This window comes from Thunnus maccoyii, chromosome 8 (genome assembly GCF_910596095.1).
Source record: "Thunnus maccoyii chromosome 8, fThuMac1.1, whole genome shotgun sequence".
Lineage (NCBI taxonomy): Eukaryota > Metazoa > Chordata > Actinopteri > Scombriformes > Scombridae > Thunnus > Thunnus maccoyii.
The window spans coordinates 30,427,655-30,450,369 of record NC_056540.1 but is presented as its reverse complement, the minus strand read 5'-3'; the positions used below and the strand labels follow the sequence as shown (position 1 = coordinate 30,450,369).

The 22,715-nt window shown below is 39.1% G+C and overlaps 1 protein-coding gene across 1 annotated transcript; it reads left to right on the top strand.

Annotated features, from left to right (window-relative positions):
* Positions 1–3,112: 3,112 nt before the first annotated feature.
* On the top strand, positions 3,113–5,592 carry LOC121901474 (phospholipase A and acyltransferase 3-like). The gene is made up of 4 exons (XM_042418266.1): positions 3,113–3,178; positions 3,561–3,666; positions 3,952–4,229; positions 5,231–5,592. Exons 1-4 carry the CDS (start codon positions 3,125–3,127, stop codon positions 5,300–5,302), a joined length of 510 nt encoding a protein of 169 aa, XP_042274200.1. The 5' UTR covers positions 3,113–3,124; the 3' UTR covers positions 5,303–5,592.
* The last annotated feature ends 17,123 nt before the right edge of the window (positions 5,593–22,715 follow it).

Sequence of the window (22,715 nt, the reverse complement as noted above, 5' to 3'; positions counted from 1 at the left end):
GGTAACTGAGCCTCTGCTTTAAAACTCTCCTGATTTGATACCGACATTGGAAATGTGTTGATAGGCCAGCATTAAACACATGACACAAAGCCAAAGACACTTCCAGCATACACAGCTCCACCCACAACCCCACCTGCATCATTAATGAGACTGTTGAGATGGTGGAGAGCTTCAAATATCTCAGACTCACTTTGGACAATAAACTGAGCTTTGAACAACACATCACTGACATCCACAAACTCGAAGCACCTTCTACTCCTGCTCTATGAAATCATAATTCAACTCATTCTCCTCTACTGTTCCCCCTGTTTCTTCACCATGTTAACTGCCTCCAATATGAACAAACTCATGTGAATCACACAAAAATGTGTGATTCTCCAAAATTATCGGCCTCTCCAGCCTATCAGACTTCAACAGCAAAGCTATTACATGCAGAGCATAGCATGGCATTGCTAAACAAAATACCTTGATGACTGTATATGTGCTATGTATGGGGATGTATCCTGTATGGATGTCTTTCATGTAGTTATGGTGTGGATGTGTACTGTATTCATGTATTTATGTGAGGCTCCGTACAGTCCGTGGCAACAAATTTCCTTAAATGGACAGGACATAAAGAATCCCTATATGAACTGGTTTGTTATCCATATATAGACCATTATGCCTCCTCCCACTTTCCATACCCTGCTCTTCTTTATCTCTGGAACACAGGTCGCTCTCTTCCTTTTCCTCCTGTTTCCCAGACACAGCAGCAGCAGTTAAAATAGTAAGTAGCTCTTACAGAGAAATCAATTGTTTTGAGTTATACTTTTGATTGACTTTTGTTTTGGATATTGTCTGTAATTCGTTGGCTTCAGTTTTGTGTCTTTTATTTGGAGTGTAATTTGGACACTGTAATTTATTTAAAGGGACACTCCAACATTTTGGGAAAAACACTTATTTGCCACGTTTCCCAGAGTCAGATGAGAGGATTGATTTTTAATCTCTGTGCGTCAGTTTTGGAGTTATTGGAAGTTGTATTTCTTCACTTTTGACGGAGCTACAATAGCTGCTCCCGACTCCTTCCAGTCCTCGTGCGAAGCCGTGTCAGCATGTGCTGGGACCGCTCTCTGGGGCTGTACACACAGATATGATAACACTCTTCTTATCTGACTCTGGGGAAGATGGCAAATAGGTGTATTTCTCAAAATGTTAGAGTGTTCCTATAGACTCCTACATCTACAGTCCTGTCAAATTAGAAGAACTTAGTGTTTGATTGGGTTTTGCGAACTGGCTTTCTATAATGCCTGGAATGTGACAGGGGCAAGGCCCTACATACTCACAAGAAAGCTGCATCAATGACCCTATATGGCCTAATGGAGGATGGAATTACACTTTTTTCTTTTCTTTTTTTTTAAATCACAATTTTGATTTGACTGTTAAGATGATAAGCATTAAGTAGAAGGGTGTCGAATTATTATTATATGTATGTATACATCACAGAAAACTTGTGATTAATATATGGGCACAGAATATATTAAAAGTAATCACACCCAGAGCACAGGACAAAATAAAAGTGTGTTTATATTTAACGTCACCTTTTGTATTAAACTTCACTTTTTAAAAAAGAAATAACCTCAAGAAAGGATCAAGAAATAAGGGTGTAAAATGGCAAGAGTAACTTGTAAGAAAAAGAAAGCCAGGAGAAGATTTGGCAATAATGGTGTAAAGTGACCCTAAACAGTTATAAAAAAGGAAAAGAGCATGACCGGATAGGCATAGGCATATCCAGTTCAGCCCAAAACCTATTTTAGAGATTTTGGGTCTGCAACAGATGATGTAAAGAAATTATAATGGTGTCATTGGCTAGTATAAAGAGGTTGGACAAAAGGTGTGAACTATGTAGACTCAAATGTAGACCACGCCCTGAGCCTAGAAACTCGGACATGAAAATCTGACACGACAATAGTTGTTAATCAATCATATCCAATGCCCCCCATAAAATCTCAAACCAAAAACATGGCTTTTATCATAGTTAATCAGATTTCAATGTTGTTGGGACTACATGTGGACCACAGTTTACCACATGTTTCAAGACTCCAAGAAACCTGAGCCCTGGGGGTTCGCACCTAAAGTGTGAAGCTCCACCCATGGATCCAGGTTATCAAGACTAGAGATTCCTCTCTTATCTCTCTCTTTTCTCCACGAGCTGCAGCAGGAGCAGCTCCTTGCTTTCTTTCTCCTTCAGCTGCAGGAGCAGCTGCTTGGTCTTTCACACCTCCAGCAGCTGCTGGAGCAGCTCTCTGCTCTCTTGTGTGGCCTGCTCACAGCAGACACACACTTTCTTTTTTACGGCAGAAGACGCGAGAGCCTGCCTAAGACTCAGAAACTAAGTTTCCTTATGAGGGTTTAACTTATTGTTGACATCAACTGCTAGAGTGCTTGGTCTGGTGAGTTACCTTTTCCTAACTTTTTGAACTGCAAACCATCTGCTAGGAATCTTGGTGTTGATATCAAAACCAGAATTTTGTCCATCAAGACATCAAGAAACTGGTTCAGTAAACCCACAAATATTGCTAAAATCAGCTCAGCACTGTCTAAGAACATCAACAATCATCCATGTTTTTATTTCTTCCCACTTGGATTACTCCATATTTTCTTATTTAGGTGTGTCTGTAATTGTTTAACTTCAGCTGGTTCCGAATGCGCCGGGCTTTTGACAAACACTAAATGAAGAGAACATATTACCCCCCATTCTGGCCAATTTACTTTACATTGGCTCCCTGTAGACTTTAGAATTCAGTTGAAGATGCTCCTGATCACATTCACAGGTCTCCATGGCATGGCAGCCTCTTATATTTCTGAATTTATAACCCAATACTGTGTACCAAGATTACTCAGATATTCTGACTAGCCTGGTTGTGAGAGAATCATCATGTCATTTCCTCCCTTTTGCCTTTTCACATCAACATAGACCTCTTGATGCTGCCTGAGTGTTAAAGTGGGAATCTTAAATGCCAGTCCAAGATTTTCTTACTGTTTTTCTGTCACTACTGATACGTTTTTATGTTTTTTTTTAAATTCCATGTCTTTGTGGATTCCTGCATTCCTAACGACCTTGTTCTCAGGACCATTATCAGATGAAATGACAGAGGCAGCCCTCTTCCATAAATATCGCTCAGAGGGCCAAACATTTGAGGTGATTCTTGATTTTCTTGGAAAAAGCACAACATTCTTGTTGTCATTGTTGTCTGTAATATGCTGTGTTGTCGGTAACGTGTTGTGTTAAGAATTGGCCACCTGATCCAAACAAATAGGGGGCAGCATAGAGAAGATGTTTTTATGGATCTGGTTTGTATATTGCTGTGTAGATCGGTGGAATAGCGTGAAACGATTGGTAGGACTATGTACTCGTGTGCATGACGCCAAAAAAACAAAAACTCCACAGGGAACCTTTAAGAACAACTGACCAAATGGAGCTTTATATGTAAATGAGATGCTCAGTGCAAACATGCTTGAAAACTACAGATTAAATGTCTTCTTGCTGATCTAATTTGTACTTCCTGATCTTCAAATCCAAGGGTTCCGAGGACCTAGAACCTGGAGACTTGATAGAAATCTTCCGTGGTATCTATCAGCACTGGGCTGTGTACATTGGTGATTTGTACGTTGTTCACTTTGTTGCCGGTGCGTCATTTCTTTACACTGCAGTGCCAGTACTGCTACTCTCAAACACTAACCAGTCCCAGTAAAGACCATCATATAGCAGCCAAGATGCATTGTTCTGCAGACCTGAGGGCAGGCTTTGATTATTTAGTTGGTTAAACTAACCAACATTTTATTTAACTTCCATAAACTTAAATGATAAACTCAACAGTATACATACAAAACTCATCATAAAACATGTTACAACCTTCAGCACATTTACCTTGTATAACTTGTGTGCCCCTTTTTCTATGCCCTCATACTTAGGAATAAACAGTTTAGGAGCTTCATCAGCTGCGTTGAGAGGTTCTGTGGATGGCGAAGTCAGGAAAGACAAACTCCAGGATGTGGTCAACTCAGACAAGTGGAAAAAAAATAACACATCACATACAACATACGACAAGAAGTTGAAACCAAGGTCAAAGCAGGAAATTGTGAAGAAAGCCCTTTCGATGGTGGGTAAGGCTGTGAAGTACAGTGTCTCTGATTGGAACTGTGAGCACTTCGCCACCTCGTGCCGTTATGGCAAAGCCCTGTCTCTTCAGGTATGTAGATGGATCCACAATTTGGAATTTGCCTCTGGATGGTTTATATGGATTTAAAATGCCTAATCATAAAGAGACCAGAAAATTAAGTGAAATAAAATACAGCTTGTTTGTTTTTTCCATTTAACATATGCATATACTAGTTTATTTAATTTTTGTGTATAATTTTATTTGATAGGAAGATGCAGTTTAACATAGTTCCAATACTGAGGATGAAACCGATGTGCTGCACAGAGCGTTTATAGCTATTGCTAAATTTCAACACTTGTCCATAGTTGGGCTTTACATATACAGTGTAATGTGTCATAACAAAATGAAATTTTAAAAGGATAATTTTATTTCTTTAATAACTGAGTGTATTGTTTTTGATTGTGATGTGTCTTAGTCATGCCATGAAATCTCAACAAGCGCTAAAAATAGTTTTTCACATTTTTGACTAAATCTGAAGACTGAAGCCCTGTCGCCTTATTGCTGCTTGCAGCTCTAATTCTACATTAATTTATTTAAGTTTTCAACAGTTGTGGAGGAGGGAGTTCTGGATGAGAAAAGTGTGGTATGTTCTGGTCTGAAAGAAGCCAGAATACAGTCTGAGGCAGTCAGAAGAGACTTGAGAAACAATAGCATTTAGTCTTCTGTTCATAAGCTTAAAACAACCTACATCTACATTTTCCTGAAAAGCAAATTCTTGTGGTCAGGGAAATAATATTTTCTGTCATTGGTTAAGGTGGATGTAGCAGGATGTTTTATCACCAGAAAACCTCAGAAGTTACAGTCACATTACAAGTGATGAATACTGCAAAATATTTCTATTGTCTTTAAAATTGTAAAAAATGTATTCTTCATACAAGTGTAGGATTATATTATGATTTACATTGAAATAACTATCTGCCAGTCAATACAGTATTTCATGTATTCATATGTGAGGATGGATTTCAATATCAGTGTATTACATTTCTTGCAACTAAACTCATGTTTTGTGTGTCTGTGTGTTATCTTCACAGGTGCGGCAGGCTGAAACTGTAGTGGGATCTGCTGCTTTTGGTTCCTTTAGTGTAATGTCTTTCTCCTCCTGAACTTATTCCTCTGTCAGTACTTAATGGAACACATGAATGAATTTGAAGCACTTGTGTTTTAAAAGACTTCTTGGTTGTAGTTTTTCAGTCAAAGTGCATGTTGTCATAATCTAGTTCTATGCTCCTTCCTCCTGCTGCATTCCCACATCCCCAGTGTCCCTTAGGTCGCATTTACACTGCATGTCTTGATGCCCAGTTCCGATTTTCTGCCTATACCCGATTTTTCTGACCACCTGTTTACATCTCCTTTTACAAGTGAACGATATCCAATACCTGTGTTTACACTTGCTTAACACAACAGAAGTAAATAATTTGTTTTTGTTTTTTTCAGTGGACAGTAGTTGTGCCAGCAGTGCATATGAAAATAATGTTATACGTCCTTAAAATGCGAAAAAAAATATGAATGTGAATTGCAATGACAGGAAGTATCCGATCTGTCCATTTAGATGCGAGTCGCATTGGTAGATATCCAATTACTATCAGATTTATTTCCACATATGAAGGCCCGAAAACAGATCTGAGAATATCAAATTCCATGTGCTTTTTTCTTGTTTACATATTCACAATACATATCCGATCTGTGCCGCATGTGAGCAAAAAATCAGAACTGGGTCTCTTGTACCAAGCAGTGTAAATGTGGCCATAGTTACCATTCTCCACCAGTCTACTAGACACTCTCTGACTTTTCTCTTTGCATGTGAAAACTGGACTGAGTGGGATTAGTCACATAGGAGAATTTGCAGGTTTTAGTGTGACTTGTTTGCTTAAGTTATATTCATGGATATTCTGAGACTGTTTGATGTATGTTGGTTAATTTTGAAGAGGATTGGGTTTTCTGGGTTTTTGTTTCCTGTGCTCCTCCCAGCCTGCTTTTCCCTCCACACCTGCCCTGTATCAGCCTTGTTAGCCCTGCCCTGTTCCCAGTGTTTTCTCCAGCCAATCAGCTTCTTCTCCTTTCTCCTGTTTCATCACCTCACTCCCCTCACCTGAGCTTCTCAGCCCATCTCCCCACCTGCACCGCATCTCCTTGTTAGTTCAGTTAGTATTTTAGTCCTGTGTTTCAGTTCTGTCTTGTTGGATCATTTGTTTGGTTTGGTTTTGCCTGCACATCTGTATCCTGTTCCTGAGTCTTGAATGAAGATATATTCTCAAGTTCCTGCTGGCTTCTGTATCCTGCATTTGGGTCCAGCTGCTTCCATCCTACACTTGAAAATAAACATATACAAACATGCTATCATATCTACTCTATTTGACTCTATTAAATCTCTACTCTGATTTAATGTATTTAAATTGGATGTGCGAACATTGTACTTAATGCATAAACAGCATATAACTATAGAATATATATATATATATATAACTGTGTGTGATTGCTGTCAGTCAGTGCTGGGGCTGCAAAAAGATTTACAGCAAGATGTTTCATTTTTACAAAATTCAAATGGTTGCAGCACCTCCCAGTGGCCACCCAGAGGAAAAATTTGCTGCTCATAGTGGTCTCTTCTTTGCCTCATCAGAAATAAATTACCTTCTTATTTAGAGTTTACTAGGAGAAATAAGGGGCAAAGGAATAAATAAATCTAAGACAAATGATCCTGTCCATTTATCATATCAGTCGCATTGAGAATAACAGAAGAAACACAAGAAAAGCAGGAGTTCTTTTGCTGTGCTCATAGGTTTCTCATAGTTTTCTACTTAACAACGTTATGAAGCAATAAATAGACTAATAAGAGAAAAAGGCTTGTATGATTCTCAATATTGTCTACATCTTATGTATGTCTGATAAATGGTTTGGGGGCAATAATTTAAGAAACACATGAGAAAATGTGTGGAGATATAAATTAAATGTGAAGGAGAAGCTATCAGATATATTTTTTATTTGGGGAGGTGAGGGCTGGGGGAGCATTTTAGTCATTTATTAATATAGGGGCAGTGGAGAGATGACAGGAATTGCAGGGAGAGAGTGATGGGGCGGTGACATGCAGAATGTTGACTTTGCGGTTATATGGCATGTGTCTTAACCAGTGGGCTACAAGGGAGCGCCTGGGATCAGCTGTCATAATGCACAAAATATTTATTAAACATTTAAATGCTATATGAATAAAACAAGTACAACAGTCCATCCAAACCAGATGTACATGAAAAGGAAAATAAAAAAAATCACTACACAAATTTCTGATATTGTGCAAGCTCATTTATAAGCCAATCATGTTTTCTTTTGCATCTCACTGTTATCTCAACAGCTGATTATTTCAGACAAATAAAGATCAGTGCAGTGAGAGGAAAAAAGGGGGCATTTTAAGATCTTAAATGAGGAGACAAGAGGAAGACTATTTCTCAGTAGCTGAATTTAAGAAGCAGGAGAAAATGGTCAAAATCTCATATTGATGTTAAATTGAGCTCAGTTATGTCTAAGAGAAATATGCTGGACAAAGAAGAGATCATATCTTGAATTTTACTTTCCTCTGGGCAAACACTTCTAAATATTACAGAGTAAGATTCACAGTTCCACATACTGACAAATCTGTGCTGATAGAGAAGTACTTAAGGAGTCATTTAAAGTTTTATTTGTACTGTAGCACCACCTACAGGTGAAATGCTATCAAAATTTGCAGGACTACTGTGTGAACATACCACTGATATGCAATTCAACCATGTGTTCAACAGTTACACCAGTGCTTTATAACTGGCCACATGATGGTGCTATTTGTTCCATGTTTGAATATGTTAAGCACATCCCCAGAGGGAATCTGTGTTTCAAGATTGTTGTTACTATGCCTAATGGTTCACAAGTTATTAACTATAATGCAAAGAGCTTCATAACAATCCACATGGTGGTGCTATTGGTACTATTATGTTGATCACAAGCACAGGTGGAATGTGTGTCCCAGGATTTTTTTTATCTGTGCTTCACAGTTCATTAGTTATTAAAACACAAAACATAAAGTGGTGACGTTATGTTTGTTGAGCACATGGCCAGGAGGAGCATTTGCACCAAGTATGATTTCTGTAGCATGTGTAGTGAGATAACAGTCCCATAGTACATCATGGAAAAAAAAGTCCAAATCATGTCAGAATCCTATGTTTGTGTTGTACAAGGACAACTGGTTAACTGTGTCTGTTTGCTGTTTGGTGCTGAGCAGGTAGTGTGCAGTGTGTTTTTTAGAGCTTTTTCTCTGAAAACAGCTGCCTCCTGTGGCCAAAATTGATGAAATTGTGATAATAATTTGTTGGTTCGTCACTACGAGTGACGCCTCTCACATTACACACTGTCAGCTCAAACGTTATAATTATAAGAAATATTGATTAAAGCAGCTTTAAACACTTTTTAGCTGTTTTCCTGTTTCAAATCGTTCCCTGTTCCTTCTGCCTCTCTCTGGCTGAGCACACTGTACAAGGGCATATCAGAGCATCCAAACTCACTGAACCACATAGCCATCTGGCTCCATCTGATCCACATCAGAACTGACCAATCATGATGCCATTTACACAGATGTACAATGGTCCAAATCAGACGAGGAACCCAAACAACATGTTAGGGTCATTTCACAGGGAAACACAGCAGGCAGCAGTGGCCTCGAGGGCACAGATGCCAGTTTGTGACTGGAAGGTCATGACTTAAATCCCCAGATCCACTGGGAAAAATAAAAAAAAATATGGACCATGGAAAGTGGATGAAGGAAGTCCCCCCTTCCCTGAGAATCTGGCATGGTTCCCTTAAGTGAAGACATACAGTTTAGGAATGACAATCTAATTCCGCAGGAGAGAACTGCAGACCGTCAGCTTTCTAACCTCGTTAGAAATGAGACTAATGAGGATGCCCTGACAGAAAAAATAAGGCTACTGTTGGTTGACAAAAATCTGAAATTTTGAGAAGAGATATGCCATTATATTTTGAGAAAAAGTAATTTTGAAAAAGTCATAACTTCATGAGTATAAAGTCACTTTAAAGTTTTTTGGGGTTTTTTTGGGAATAAAGTTGCAAATTACCAAAAAATGTTGTAATATAAGCCCCATGAAACAGAAGTTAGTGTCTTTAGCTTCTGTACTGTGATGTATTTCCCAGTAAAACGGAATATTTGAGCGGTGTACAGTTACAAGAGGATTTAAATTAAATCCTTTGCATTTGATTGTAACACTGGCACATGTAGAAAGTGTTGCATTACAGGGAGTTTGTAGAATTTATATTATTATGCTAGCAAGTGTATTCAGATCAGGTCTTTTTGTCAGCCCTCAAACTGTGTTCTTAGCTCTGTTTAACCTGCAGGAGTCACAGTGCAAATAAATATGACAGCTTCCAAGAGTCTCACAGGAGAGAGTGTGACTGATAGACAGTGGTGGAAAGTAACTACTTCACTCAAGTACTGTACTTAACTGCAATTTCTGAAATATTGTACTTTCTACTCCACTATATTTATTTGACAGCTTTAGTTACTTTTCAGATGAAGATTTGACACAATGGATAATATAACAAGCTTAAAATACAACACATTGTTAAAGATGAAACCAGTTTTTTCCAACCTTTTTGGCTTTTGATATCTTACAAAAAGCAGTGTGTAGTTGGGTTCACATTTCAGATGTCTATGAGTTGTTAACAGCTCCACCAAATAGTGATTTTTCCCTCTAAACTTCTCAAATGGTTTCATATCAATTTCAATTCAAAGATTAGAGAAAAAGTCCAAAAACTGAAAACAGATTTGTGTATCAGAACTTTGTTTTTTCTTCTTTCCTCTCCCATTAATCATCTCACGACCCCTAAGATTTATCTGCTGACCCTTTGGAGGGGCCCGACCCCTAGGTTGGGAACCACTGGACTAAACTAGCTAACTGTATATAAAGTAGTTGAAACTAGCTCCACCTCCAGCAGCTACAACAGTAACATGCTGCTCTAACACTGATGCTTCAGTATTAATAATCTAATGATGTCATATATAATAATATATCAGTCAGAGAGACCAAACCACTACCTTTACTGCAATACTTTAACTACATCAAGCTCATAATACTTATGTATTGCTTTTACTTAAATAAAAGATCTGAATACTTCTCCCACCACTGCTATAAATAGACAACATACACAAATGTGGAATTTAGGTTCTGCTTTAATGGAAATATTCACTTCTTTATGAGAGAAAAGGCCTCAAGGCTTCTTTTATCTTTGGATTATCATTTATCTCAGGGAAACTTTCACAATAGGATGAGTGTGAAAGTGTGTTGTATCTTCGAAAAGTCTTTTGGAAAAACGGGGGGGGGCAGTCTTATATTCAGGCCAATATGGTAATTCAAACACAAGTTAAAACAGATTGGACTATTTTAGGTAGCACACCAGAGGATTTTCAGGTCACTGCATCGTCCAAGGTGACGTGTATGATGAAAGATGAAGGTGAAGTAATAAAGCAGCTACCCTGCTGCTGTCTGGAGAAGTGATACCGATTGATGCCAGCGTCCCTGAGAGGTTATACGTCTGAGGCCAAGTGACGTTCATTCAACACCTTGCACATACAGTAATGTGAAGCTTCAGCTTTAGACTCAAGGTCTTATCCAGGCTCTTCGGATGCAGCTGCAGGAATCGCCAACCCACCCAGAATCCCACGTGGGCGAGACGGTTTCTATTAAATCATTCAACATACTGCAATTGTTTGTGGAGTGGATGCGGTTTTGTGACCTTGCAAACATTGTTAAAATGTTGAAAACAATATTATACAATATCAAAACTTCATGGTTTATTGGCAGAAAAATGCTTCATCTACAGCTACACATCACAGCAGTTTAAAAAAAAAAAAGAATCTACCTTGTGAAGACTCTTGTCTGCAATGTTGTGTGCTCAAATTTAAGTAAAATCATTAAAGTATGATTTTTGGCCTGCACAGACAATGACGCCATAACTAAATAAATAAAAATGCAAGTAAAATTTGGAGAAACTGAAAAAGAAAAAATTATGTTTTAAGAAGGGATTTCAGCTAACCTGATTTCCTCTGGGTGTAGGGGCTGCTATCAAGGCAGGTAAATTAATAAAATAAATGTATTCCTTTTGGTAATTTTGGTAAGAGTTTAACCAAATATGTTAAAAAAAAAAAGTAAAAATAAAACCATGACTCTGTACACTGCATATAAATCTTGTTTTTGGTCCCCTTCAGTAGTTTAACTTGCTGCAATGATGTGCAAATGTACAAGTTTGGTCAGAGATGAAACAGACTTAAAACGTGCTAAAACACTGCTTTTCAGCCAGGTGTTAAGTTGCTCTTTAAAGGGGACATATCATACACATTTCCAGGTCTATATTTATATTCTGTGGCTCAACTGGAATATCTTTGCATGATTTACAGTACAAAAGACTCCTTATTTATCTTATATTGACCGTTTATGCAGCCCCTCAGTTGGACAGCTTCAGAAAGCTGCCCCTCTGCAGACTTTCGCTGGCTCTGGCAGCTAAAATACATCCAAGCATGTTTGAGCTGAAATATGATCCAAAATATGCGAGTGAACAACATGAACAACCCATGAAATGACCATAGCAACAAATGTTTGTGGGCATGTGAGAACAATCTGACATCAGCTCGAGGAGGAAGTAGAGGTAACATTGCAAACGGAGCATTTAGAGTAGGATGAAGCTCTGGCTTTTGATTTGCAGGGAGCTTTTTTATGCACATTCACCTCAAGTTGTGTAACTTTGACCACGTTTAACATAGACATTTGACATTATAACAGTATATAAATGACAGAAAATCACAAAAAGCATGATATATCACCTGTAAATGAAAAGATGGCACAAGATTTCTTTCCCCCTCACAAACTGAAGTGCTGCCACTATTGGATAGAAGTTACATTTACCACAGTAATGCTCCTAACATCAATATGGCGACTCTCTTCCCTCTAGTGAGTTTGTATTTTCTTCCCATAGCGAACTGAGTGACTGAGATGTTTGGTTTTCTTTAAAGAGCTATCGGTGCTAGTATCAAGGCTAGTCATTAACCCTTTTAACCTAAACTAAGATTAGATCAGTATAACAAAGACATCTCACCTAGTGCAGCTTTACATTCAACTTAAACTAGTTCAGTGCTCATTTCTATCCCACCTCTCTCTTTGTTCTTCTTTGTCCCATTCAGTCTGTAATGGAGGTATACATGATAACCATTTAAGCGGACAGATCAATGCGGTCATGTCAGTGTATTCTCTGAACCCCGAAGGCCATCACACTGCCATGGAAAGTCTCCTCAGGCCTAATCAATACGCTGAACTATCAGTGGTGAATATTGATCAGAACCCAGAGGAATTAGAGAATTGGTATATATTTGATGGGTCCACAGGCTGAAAATAGTGTTATTTGCTTGTCTACTCATCTGTCTACTCTCATGCATGAATCCATGCATGATGAAATCCGATCAATATAGACAGATGATTGATCAAAAGCAGTGCTGTTATGTCCAGTATACACAATGTTTAGTTGACTTTAGCTGAGTTCATTTATGTAATGTTACATACATGTACTTTTATTCTCAGACTTCCCTACAGGATGTCCTGTTACATCATACTGTGATGTTAGTTGTTTAATTTTATGTTGTCAGTCATGTTATAAAAGCAGATGACCCCTTTTTGTCACAGTTGTTATTTTAGAGCAAATCTCTGCGTGCGTAATGAGAAACCAGTGTTTTATAATTACAGCGGATTTGAAGCTCATTTAAACACCTACTGTTACCTGCATTAACTGTTGGGGTCAGCAGATAGAGCACGTCTGAGTCACACTGACAATAATTGCAAAGCCTACGTGTGTGTTTAAAAAAGACTTACAGTGAGAAAAACATAACGCCTATTCTCTCCTCTGTGTGTTTTTGTGAGTGAGTATACCGGGACCTATTAAATCCGGGTTTTTGGTAAAGATAAGTAGCCTCTGTAAAGAGATGAGAAAGTTACATCCACCATAGTGACAGTAACCGTGATTGGCTGAGACACCCGTTATTCAATCAATCATGCCATGGATTTGGATAATGAGGACTAACAGAGGAGGGATCCCTCTTCCAGGACGGACAGACATGTGACAGATGATGTGTGTACTGGATAGACTGAAATAAAAATAGAAAAAAATTAAATGTGGAAAATCAGCATGACAATATTAGATAGTTAGCAAACATATTATATCGGCCTGATTATAAGACGTCCCTCTCTTTTCCAACACCTGTTTTTGGAAAAAGATTTTCTGAAGATACAACAGAATTTCACACTTGTCCTGTTGGGAAAGTTTCCCTGAGATGCTGATAATCCAAGAAGAAGAGAGTCTTCATACTTGAAGCTTTTTCTTTTGTAAAAAAGTGAAATATGTCCATTAAAGCAGAACGTAAATCCCACACTTGTGTAGCTTGTCTATCAACACTCACACTTTCACACTGTTGGAAATGTTGAATTTTTTTTTTTTTTTTGACAATTACATGTCCGTGACAGCAGTAATTCTTGGCTGCTTGACAGATGATTCGGACTCCGGTCTGTTTCTGCAGTAAAGACGCTGGAATTCATCATGAATTTATTTTCCTCTGCAACAGAAAAACAAGTTACACGCGCTGTCAGACACTCCTGTTAAACTGAGCTCTCAAAGACCTGCTATAGGCAGACTTGGAGACACTCACTAGCCTGGCAACAAACAATCCTTAACACAACACACTCTATAGGAGCTGGTATGCTCTCCATTCAAAAAGGATGTCTGATCTTGTAAACATGTTGTTGCATCTTCCAATATAAGACGACCCCCACTTTTTCCTCTTATATTTGGGCCAATACGGTGCATGAACAATATGGATACAGGAGGATGTTGAGCATCTACATAGTGCTGCCAAACAGATAAGACCTGAGACATATGACCTCCTTTCACCATAGAGACGGGGAAAGAGGACAGAATACACAAACTCAAGCACACCATTAACACAGAAGGGAGAGAGAGAGAGAGAGAGAGACAAGAGGTGAGGTTGAAATTCCTGGAGGATGAAGATCCAGATCCAAAATGCGTCACCGAGAGGCAAAGGAGAGAGAGAGTGGTCCCAGGACGGCCAGCGGTCCAGTGCTGAGAAGTCTGAATGAAAAGAGAAGACAAAGAGGAGAAAACAGAGAGACAGAGAGAGACATACACACAACTTGGAAGTTTAGAAAGTGTTTCTTTAGAAAGTTTATAGTATTCTCATTGCCAACACTTGACTACCAATCATCTTCCTCCACAGCAGAGCGATAATGTACCAGCATAAATGGTAATTGAGTGAATTAATATTAATTTTGTGACACCGACAGATTTTTGTAATTACCCACAATTCCAGAAGGGGGAGACAAAAGTCCTGCACTCCAACTTTAAAGATCCACATTATCTTAAAGATCCACATTGTATCAACAATGAACTAAATGACATATAAAGTGAAAGTTTAACAACAACTTCTCTGATTCTCTACAGCTCTAGTTTCTATTTTTTAACAATGCAGTAAAGTTGCATGAATATTTTGATTTTATTTTGGCCAGCACTTGAAAAAATTGCATGAAAAAGTTAAAGGTAAAACCATCAAGAGTCATAATTCTGTAGTTTCTAAATTTTGGTATCTGTAAACAGTAAATTCAGCTCGGTGCATGCTGTCATAGAAGTTTGACAACTGATGACATTAAATAAAGAAGGCAACAAGTCTTTATTTAATTAAAGAAATGATTTCTAATAACACACATGTAATACTATAACTCAAGTGCTTAACATGCCTGCGTTTTTTCTTTAAATACACCACAGTTGATATCCAGACGTTTCAGAGACTTATCTACTCATTGCACTGGATTTAATATTCTATTCACACTAATCTCTGCTTTCAGAATACAAGAGAAGCACAACTCCCTGAATTTAATGAAAACTTAACCAGATTCAATCCCCTTTGAGTACTAAACACCTTATTAACTATGCAGAAAAAAAAGGAAAATCTCCCCTGCTAATCCCTTAACAAACAGCCCATATTTTGCATTTAAAAAAAAAATCATCTTTTGAAGCAAATTAAGTCTGCGTGAGAATTGGAAATGTCTGCAGCGTGGTGTGATTACCAAGTGAGATGTTAAATATCTAATCATGACGAAGGCAATAGCTGTTAAATTAGGCTGATGGTCTAATTTCACCCGTGGTGAGCCCGTTGGGGATGTACTGCCTCCAGAGTTTGAGCTGAGGAAAGATATTAACGTCAGATTTAATTAAAAAACAAAACTTGGATGGAAGCGTCTGGAAAATGTTCCTCCGGAGCTGCCATTACAGGCAACTGGAGGATTGATTAGTTGTAAATCAACGATTGGGGATAGTTGGGTAACTTGGTGTGAGGTAGCCATACAACAATGTAAAAATAATCCTTTTCCAGTAAATGTTCAACATTCAAATTTTTTATTTAGAGTTACATGTTTTTCCAGTAAAATGTACTTAAACATATCAAAAGTAAAAGTCAACAATCTTGCCGTTGCTCTCCAGTGAAAAATCATGCATCAACATTTTCAAGGATCTTCTTACTTTCAGATCAGTTGAAGGATTATCGAATGTTTTAGAAAAGTCAAAAATGCACTGAGCTGAAACAAAACTGTTTTGCAAAGTTCCTGAAATGTTGACAAGAATATAATTTTATTTCAGTCGAATGAAAAAAAGGCAGAGTAACGCAGGAGCATAACAGGCTGTATACTTTTACAAGAGTCTTGTCCCTAAATGACCTAAATACATAAATGTAATGGAAATGGAGGACAGTGCAGCGCAGAGCAGAGTGTCTCTGTTTCCTCTCAGCTTTGGAGCTGAATGTTAGTGAAGTTGGCTAAACTACTTTTAAAAGAGGTAGGAGAGACGCTCAGTGGTGTGTTTGGACTTTATAACTGAACTAATACCAGGACGCACACTTTTTATTTCTCTGATTCTGTAGAAATCTGATGTTTTTAGGCATTAACATGTGAGTCTTACAGGTAAAACATGAGACTCAGGTAGGCTATTATGGGGAGGGTGGTGTGGGACAGCTGCTCTGCAGGAGTGCTGGATTGTACAGTAACTGGGCGGAGGCATGAATAGTGCATGACAAATTAAAATATTAAAATACCCCACCTTCTGAGTCGGTGCATCGTGCAGACTCTGAGTCAACTGTGAATATCCTCGGGGACAGCTCTAATTATTTCCTGCAGTGATACTAAATGTTGGCTTCCTCCATGAGGTTCAGAATGAATCATTTTGGATGTAATTCAAAGGTAAAGTTGATAGCGTTGTACATCTGTCGTCATGTTGTGTCTCTAGGGTCAGTACTGATGCAATTGAGAGTATTTTAAGCCAATGTTTGTGGCAATGAACACGCTTTGTCATTTACACGTACTGTACAGCCCAGATGCAGAAACAGAATCTCCTTCTTTTTTCCTTTCAGATGCTGTTTCTTATCCCTCTTCTTCTTTTCTTTCCTTCTCTTTCTCCTCCATCGCCTCCTCTTTTTTCTCTCTTCTCCTTCCCTCCATGTGTGCAGCGAGAGCTCCCTTCATCTGCAGAGCTTCGATAACAGTCGCTATTTGGACTAAATGTGGTGATTCAAACCCCTGTGACCTCTACACATACACACACACACACACACACACTTAAAGCCAGCTAGTGTCCTGTGATGCCAGGCGCTGCTGCAGTGAGATAGTGCTCCGTGTTTAAAGCCTAGTTCAGATCAATGATTCGCAACAAGATGAAACGGTTTTAGAATGTTGCAGAGAAAATTGCAGCGGTGTGAGCTGGTTAGTTGCAGAGCGTCTGAAGCCGTTGTTGTCTGGGGTCTCAAAAGACCAACCTTGTTAAATCGCCAAGTTTGGTTTTAGAACGTAGGTAAAGTTAACAAACAAAACACCAGTCACCAGCCAAACGGTGGTCATGTTCAATCTGTTCATATATAGAAACGTAGCTTGTTCATTGTATCAAAAATGAACCGTGGATGTATAAAGAGAACTGAATACAGCGTCGGAGGCGGGGCCCCGTTCATTCCTATGAAAGTTGCTCAGTGGTACATGAAGCAAAAAAAATCAACCTCCCGGTATGAAAGTACCCGGATCTTCCGCATTGTGCAGCCCATAGAGCATGTGCACTAGTGACTTTCGCTGGCCGAGTCGGCTACTTCCGGTTTAGCCCTCCGGCTAACTTGAATGGGGATAAAACAATTCAATCATACGGCTCTTCTAGGCTTTTGAAATGTGATCGGACCGAACGGATTTAATTCTGATAGTGAGACAAGTCATTTCGCGGGGGTTGTGACTCAAAAAAATGTATCTGCTGATTTAAAGACGTCTCTTTCACAATGTAAGTCTATGGGAAAAAGTCTTTTTGGGCCAGTGTGCATCACGTGACGTTGTAATTACACAGTTTGGCCGCTATGTCAAATTTGCTTCAAAGCCTAGAGCTCCTCCTGTATCCAGTTCTCTTTATACATCCATGAAACAAACAGAAATCCAGCTAATCCACTTAAAACAATGTATCAACACCAAGCGACAACCTCTGGGGCTGTAAAATGAAGCCAATGTGGAAGTGCCAAAAACTGCAGTTCCTTGAATGGCCACTTGAGGCTGCGAGTCAATCCCCATAGACCCCCATGTTAAAATGCCCAACTTGACAGCAGAAATAAACATGTTTACAGCCTGGTACAAAAAATGGTTTTGGTCTCTATAGCTAATTTCCCCTTTCATGACAGCTGTATGGCCGTACATTAAGTTGTAAAGTTATATATAATGAAGGACATGGCTGCTTTGAGTGACAGGTCCGCCAGCCGCTAGGTGGCTCGTTTCAGCCATTCGGCCTGCCACTTTGCCCATTTTTGATTGACTGGGAGTTAGGCAGCGTCACGCACTGCCAAGATGGCGACGGCCGGAGCGGCTCACTTTGAGCTTCAAAACCGCTCTTCAGAAACCAACGGGTGACGTCACGGTAACTATGTCCATATTTTTATACAGTCTATGATCAACACAGAGGAAGTGGGATATGCTAGTGTGGTGTTGCTATGGAAACGGTCATCTGTGTCTGTGTGTGATGTTTTGATGTGAGCGGCCCAGCTTTAAAACGTTTATGATCAGACGTCTTGGGATTCTTTTTCAAGTTGCATCAAGTTTCATTGCAAATCATTGATCTGAACAGGACTGTCAGCCTCTGATGGATGACATCACACATGTTAATTGGAGAATTACACCAGAAAAGGTCAAATGCCAACAATGGTTATATAAAGCTTATTGTTGATTATTCAAATCAACACTGAAATGTTACAAAAGCCTTTGTGTGTGTGTGTATTTGTGTGTGTGGTGTTATCTTACTAATCACATTTCTTTCTTTTCCAAGTTTAAACAGGATTTACAGAGAGTGGGGTTATATGGGTTAATTGCTGTTTAAATCAGCTATAATGCATATTCAAAAAATAACAATGTAATGACATTGTGTATTGTGAGATGATGAACCTACAGAGAATTATTACCTGACTCTGCAGCTTAACGGAGCTTTATAATGAGTTTCAGCTCATTGTTTAGCTGTCTGGCTGCAACTTTATTGTTATTGTTTACTCTCAGCGCTCTCATAGTGTTGTTTTCGGCTGCAGCAGGCAGCTGTTCTCAAAGAAAAAGCTCTAAAACCCACTGTACACTACCTGCTCAGCACCAAACAGCAAACAGACACAGTTATCGACTAGCTGCTGAGCATTCAGCAGCTAAAGAGCCAGATATTTCCCTCAGGATTCGATAGAGAGCAAAAGCTAAAGAGAAAATATTGGACCATCTCAGAGTACGCTGATGTCATGTCAATATCATGAAAAGATGTTTGTTAACTGTGACCTGCTTTCTGTCAGAACAAATCTGACGTATGCTAAATTCTGCCACATTTTACAGAAATAATGAGCCACATATAACAGGTGAGAGCAGCTGGCTAGTGAAAAAATAACATTTTTGCTTAAGCTTGTCCCGTTTTTAAAAAATGTACAGTAGTTCAAGCTCAAATGTGCTGGATTTCAATCAGGTGTCTGTGTTCATTTATCTTTGTTTCTTTGTGTGTGGTTGTGTGTTAAGGAAGTATCCTTTAAAGGTAATGGTGAAATCATCAGAAGCTGGTTAGCTTGCACTCGTTAGGTTGTTCATTTGATTGCTTGCTAGTATTTTGTCTAATTTAACCTGTGGTCAAGTTACAGTTTGCTATGATTAGTTTTAGCCATTTGAGAACATGAGATTACCCTGCCAAGAAAAATAACACCATCAGGTGTTTGCTCATATGCCTAAAAAACTTTAGTTTACATTTAACAGAAACGTGACTCCTAGCGCCTGTGAATTATGACTGTTGTCTGTCAGCAGCAAAGACAAAAGTATGGATGGATGGATGGATTAACAGGCAATGTTGATGTATTTTAAAGTCAACCATGAGCTTTCCCAAACCGTAACAAGTATTTTTTACTTTAACCATGATGATGAAGGTACCTTAACCCCAACAAAGTGATTATTTTGACCTAAACCATGATCTTTCCGTAACCCCAACTATGTGTTGAGACAACACGAAGCAAATTTTAGATGCAGCGCGATTAAATACAAAGTCAATGCACAGATGTGAGTAGACGCGAATTCACACTTGGGGCTTTATGAACGTACTTCATAAACATACAGACACAGACATACAGACAGAGGAAAAAGGAGAGACTGGAGGGAAATAACATAAAGAACCAGAGTCTCTGTTTGGGGCAAATAAACACAAATGGTTCAGCAGTCAAATAAGCTCAAATTTGCTTTGTGCTCTGCTTAAGCAACAATCATCACAAGACATTTTGCAATTTTGTTCAGTTTAGAGGACTTGTTGAAACACCTCTACCACTTTAATTCCACTATCGTCAGCTGTGCTAGGTTGCGTGTACTGAGTGCAGCTCTGTGTATTTGTATCTCGTCAGAAAACACTTTACCCTGAAGTGGACAAACTACATGATGTTGAACTCCTTTATGAATCAGTGAACTACAATGATGAGAATCCAAGTGTGAAAATGTTCTCCTGTGAGGCCAAAAGTGCAAGGTACATCAAACAGCAGAGAAGCAAGTTGCTGCATTCAATCAATGAAGCAGTAAAAGTGTCTTCTTCTCAAATGTGTGAACCTTAACCTGACGACTGATAAGGTTGCAGTCAGAGACAGCAGCCTTTTCTTCTTTGTGAAACCTTCCTTCTTGTGTCTCGCCCTTTTCCTTATTAACCTGTGGCTTTGTTTGCCTTCTAAATAAAGAATGACTCATCTCAACTCCCAGAAGACAAGAGATAAACCCTCTAATCTACCAGCTTCCTCTCTGCACCTCTCACTTCTCTCTGTCTTACTATTATGAAGATTTATGCAATTTAAACACCCCATGCAGATCCAATTTAAAGTCTGTAGTCATAGTGACAGGCCCATACCTACACACCAACCACAGATAGTTCTGTTTACTTTTTCCCTTAATGTGTTGTGCTGTTATAAATTTTTAATTCAATCTAAACGCAGCAGACTTTAATGACAAAACAAATCACTTTTTTACGTGCAAATTTATTAAAAAACCTGTTATCTGATCTACAGAGGCTTTTATATTCAGACTGTTTACTCATTACTTTGCAGAACCACACATTTGACTTAGACCTGCATCCATCCAGCTTTTCAAACCTGGATTTGGACATTTTCTGCTTTTGTTCTTTGCATATTTGATGAAGCTCTGTCATGTTGGACAACGAGTGCCTGAGGTCTTTCCACAGATCTTTAAAGGAAGTGTAGCAGGCTTTGGTTGGACAACTAAAAGACATTCAGCAATTTGTTAGGAAGCCACTCCAGCCTTGTCTTGGCTCCAGATTGTTGTTTTAATCTTCATTTGGTCTATCACATTGTGTGATTGGAGCAGGTTTTTCCTCACAAACCTCTCCAGTCTCATTTTCCCTGCTGCTAGAGAGGCATCACCACAGCACGATACTGCTACATCCTGTTTCACCATATGGATGGTGTCAGCCAGGTGATGAGTGGTACCCGACATTTTTCACACAGAGCACCTGGTTTTCAGGCCAAAGGGATTTTTTTTTTTCCCTGTCAGGGCAGATAACTTTTTGTCCTCGTGCCCTCAGAGTCCTTTCAATGGCATCTGACAAACTCGAGGCAGGCTTTCACTTGCCTTCTCCTCATTAGATGAGACAGTCTTCCTCACATCGCCTCCTCCTCCAGATATCACTGTACCTCGGACATGAACTCTGTGTCCTCAGTCGTAACCGCAGCCCTGCTTGAATAAAAAGATCCTACTGTAACTTTTTCAGGGGAAGGAACTTCATGTTGTTTACAGTAATTGTGCGTTCAATCCTTGATTCAAGCAGGAATAAATCCAAAACCATGTAACAGACTCCAGAATCTTTCCCTAAATTTAGAGCAAAGGCAGGAGAACGTCTACTTTGCATCTTAGATTCTGTCATATAAGGGCGTTTCCAAACCTATAGTTGGTTTGGTCTGGTCTGAATCAGTGGATGAGTTGGTAGACGTGATGCGTTTTGTTGTTGGTTCAGTTTCTTTTCACACGCAAAAAAATTCAAGTGAACTAAAATGTATCAGCAAAAGCCATGTGAGAATGTTCACCCCACCCTTTGGTTAGTTGTGTCTGGGGCAGAAGCAAGAACATAAATACAAGAAGAAAGTCCTGAAGAAGGTCTTCTGGCTCCCAGCTGTTGATTTCACTCTTCTGCATGCCAGTATGCAGAGCACACATTGCTGTTTAGCTCAAACTTGCGGACTAGGCCCAGTAGTTTGGTTGGATCGAGGTTGGATCACGTTCCCACCACAAATGAAACGCTCCAGAATTCGTCTGGGACAGGACCACTTCCTCAAAGGGTCTTGGTGCGGTTGTTTTGGTCCGCATGATCGCTGTGTTCAGATCGAACGTATCGCACTAAGTGGGGAAACGAACCAGTCCGATTCAACTGGACTAAACAACACAGATTTGATGTCCCTGAAGGGTTATACTGCATAACTAGAGTTTATAAAGTTTAAAGCAAAGAAGAAATGTTACAACCCCTTCCTCCTCTCAGGTACTATTAAAGGGTGTTATCTCATCCAGAGACAATGAGGACATTATTAACCTCTATAAAAACCCAAAAGCTAAGAGAAGGTAGAGATAAAAGGGAAACATGACAGAGAGAAGATAACGGGGTGCCACATGGAAAGAGTTGTGTATTGAGGTGATAGATTGCACCGTGGTTGCAAGTTATTACCCCGACATCCCACCGGGCATGATAAATACCCATAAACCCCTTTGTCAATCTCTTGCAGGGGACTGGGCAGAATGGGAGAGCATTTAAAGTTAAACGGTCTGGTTCTGAGGATTTGGATATATAAAGATGCAAAGTTGGGAAATTGTACTTTAAAAGTGCACATACAGCATGCAGTATTTAACTTTAAGGTTTAGAGAAGACAAGCTGAGA

Coding starts and splice junctions, on each gene's coding strand:
- LOC121901474 (XM_042418266.1), top strand. CDS start 3,125: ATGACAGAGGCAGCCCTCTTCCATAAATATCGCTCAGAGGGCCAAACA. Junction 3,179..3,560: donor CAGAGGGCCAAACATTTGAG/GTGATTCTTGAT, acceptor TTCAAATCCAAG/GGTTCCGAGGACCTAGAACC. Junction 4,230..5,230: donor GCAAAGCCCTGTCTCTTCAG/GTATGTAGATGG, acceptor TTATCTTCACAG/GTGCGGCAGGCTGAAACTGT.